The following is a 2,371-nucleotide window of genomic DNA, read 5'->3' as shown; positions in this document are numbered from 1 at the left end:
GGTGGATGGATGGGAGGGGGTGGGGTGGATGGAGGGAGGGAGGGAGGAATGGGGGGGTGGATGGATGGAGGGGTGTGGGGTGGATGGATGGGGGAGGGAGGGAAGGAGGGAGGAATGGGGGCGGATGGAGGGAAGGGTGGGGTGGATAGAGGGCGGTAGATGAATGGGACGGGGTGGGGTGGATGGAGGGAGGGAGGGAGGAATGGGGTGGATGGATGGGAGGGGGTGGGGTGGATGGATGGGAGGGAGGGAGGGAAGGGGGTGGATGGATGGGAGGGGTGGGGTGGATGGAGGGAGGGAGGGAGGAATGGGGGGATCGATGGATGGGAGGGGTGGGGTGGAGGGAGGGAGGGATGTGGGGAGGTGGAGGTATAAGATTTTCAGAACACAGTCCCCCCAGTGGCAGCTCTGCCCCACCCGCACCCACCCCACCTTTGTCCCCTGCCGGCTCCTGGCGCCATAACTGCTTTGTGCCCCTGACCCCATGGCCCTGCCCCTCTCTCCACCCCACGTCCTACTGCTGGAGGGCTGAAGGAAATGGACCAGAGCAGCTATCGCACTTTAAACACGCACCCTACCTGATCCCAGACACATCCACATGGAGACAACCCCCGGGACACCTCCAGGGGTTGTGAAATGGGGCCCGGGGCCTTTCCCCTCTAGGGGCGCCGGCTCCCATCCGGCCCCAGGGCAGGGACTGGCTGGCTCAGGGGGGCAGGGAATGGGGCCCGGGGCAATTGGCCATCATTTCACTGGATTCAATGAGCCCAGATGCCCAGCTGGGTGAATGTTTCCTGGTTGGGATGGTAACAGACCACAGCGCAGAACAGCTCCCCAGTGCTCTTGATCTCCAGTTTCACTCTTTCCAGCCAAGAGGTGCTTTAACTGGCCCCAGTCCCTTCTCCGGACCGCGCTCCACCCCTGCCCTCCCCCCAGACTGGAATTCAGCTGATGCCATCGGTCGCTGCTGCAGCATCAGAAAGAAGCGCAGAGACAGAACCCAAAACACTCCTGGAGACGCCCGAATACGTTCAACCGAAAGCCAGGGACAGAACCCAGGAGTCCTGGCTCCCAGCCCTGCTGCTCTAACCACTAGGCCCCACTCCCCTCCCAGAGCCAGGGACAGAACCCAGGAGTCCTGGCTCCCAGACCCCCCTGCGCAGAACCCGGGTGGGAAGCATGAGAGGGTGAGGGCATCTGGTTATTTATGAAACTCCAGCTGTGAAAAATTATCAGAGTCAAGGGGAGGTGGATGGAGGTGAAGGCTGAAAAGGGAGTGAGTGGGGGGGGGGGGAAGAAGATAGATAGATAGATAGATAGATAGATAGATAGAGTGGATGGGGATAGATAGGTGTTATTCGGGGTGGGTGGGGTGGATGGGGATAGGTAGATGGGTGTTTATGGGGGTGGGTGGATGGGGATAGGTAGGTGTTTATTGGGGTGGGCGGAGAGAGGCAGTGAATGGGGGATGGAAAGGAAGGAAGGGAGGGGGAGAGGAGGAAGGAGGGATGGAAGGAGGGATGGAAGGGAAGTGGAGGGAAGGAAGGGAGGGGGGAGGGAAGGAAGGAAAGGGCAAAGGAAGAGGAGGGGGGACGGGCCAGGCTCTCCTCACCTCCGGGCAGCTCGGCCGGGCCGCAGGTCGCCCTCTCCACCTCCATGTCCTCCACCCAGAGCTTCTTGTAGCAGAACTTCCAGAGGCCGTAGTGGGCGGCCTCGCACATGGCGCTGTGGTTCTGCTTGTAGGTGTTGAGCTCCACCCAGAACTCGGTGCCCACGGCCAGCACGGTCAGCGTCACCCCCACGATGGCCACGAAGAAGGCCAGCTTGATCTTGCCCTCCTGGGCATCGCTGAGGGCCGGGCGCCGCTTGCCGCCCACCCGGCCCCGCAAGCTACCCAAGCGCTCCTCCTCCTGGAGGAAAAAATTGGGCCACATCATCCTTCCTGGGTTTTACCCCTCTGATAACCCTAACCGTAACCCCTACCCCTAACCCTGCCCGGCCTTCCCCCCCTGCTCCGTTCCCCAGCCGCCTCGCGCGGACGCTCTGTGCCTCCGACCCGCAGGCTATTTAGGTCGGACGCCTGCTGCCGAGCTGACCCCCCGGCTGGCTGAGCGAGAGGCCGCCCGGTAGCTCACACCCGCGGCCCCGGTTGTAAATACGCCCCGCACCTGTTAGGAGCCATCACCCGTCTCCAGGGCGATAGAAGCTATTTTTAAGGCCTTGGGTGCGTGTGTTTTAAAGCGGCACATGCAGCGCTGGGAGCTGCCCACGGGCCCGCTCACCCGCGGCCAGCTCTCCTGCCCCCTGCCCCACAGAGCCCCTGAGAGCTCCCCTCACAGCCAGCCCTCCTGCCCCCTGCCCCACAGAGCCC

The 2,371-nt window shown here is 62.9% G+C and overlaps 1 protein-coding gene across 1 annotated transcript; it reads right to left on the bottom strand.

Annotated features, from left to right (window-relative positions):
* Positions 1-1,612: 1,612 nt before the first annotated feature.
* On the bottom strand, positions 1,613-1,961 carry CACNG6 (calcium voltage-gated channel auxiliary subunit gamma 6; the record flags this gene model as incomplete). The annotated part of the gene is made up of 1 exon (XM_026661701.1): positions 1,613-1,961. A coding segment is annotated over exon 1 (325 nt), but the record flags the coding sequence as incomplete, so codon positions are not given.
* Positions 1,962-2,371: the final 410 nt, after the last annotated feature.

The sequence above is a fragment of the Terrapene carolina genome, unplaced genomic scaffold, assembly GCF_002925995.2.
Source record: "Terrapene carolina triunguis isolate 2854851 unplaced genomic scaffold, T_m_triunguis-2.0 Scaffold15324, whole genome shotgun sequence".
NCBI classification, from domain to species: Eukaryota; Metazoa; Chordata; order Testudines; family Emydidae; genus Terrapene; species Terrapene triunguis.
Note: the sequence above shows the minus strand (reverse complement) of the source record. Positions and strands in the feature narration are given on the sequence as shown.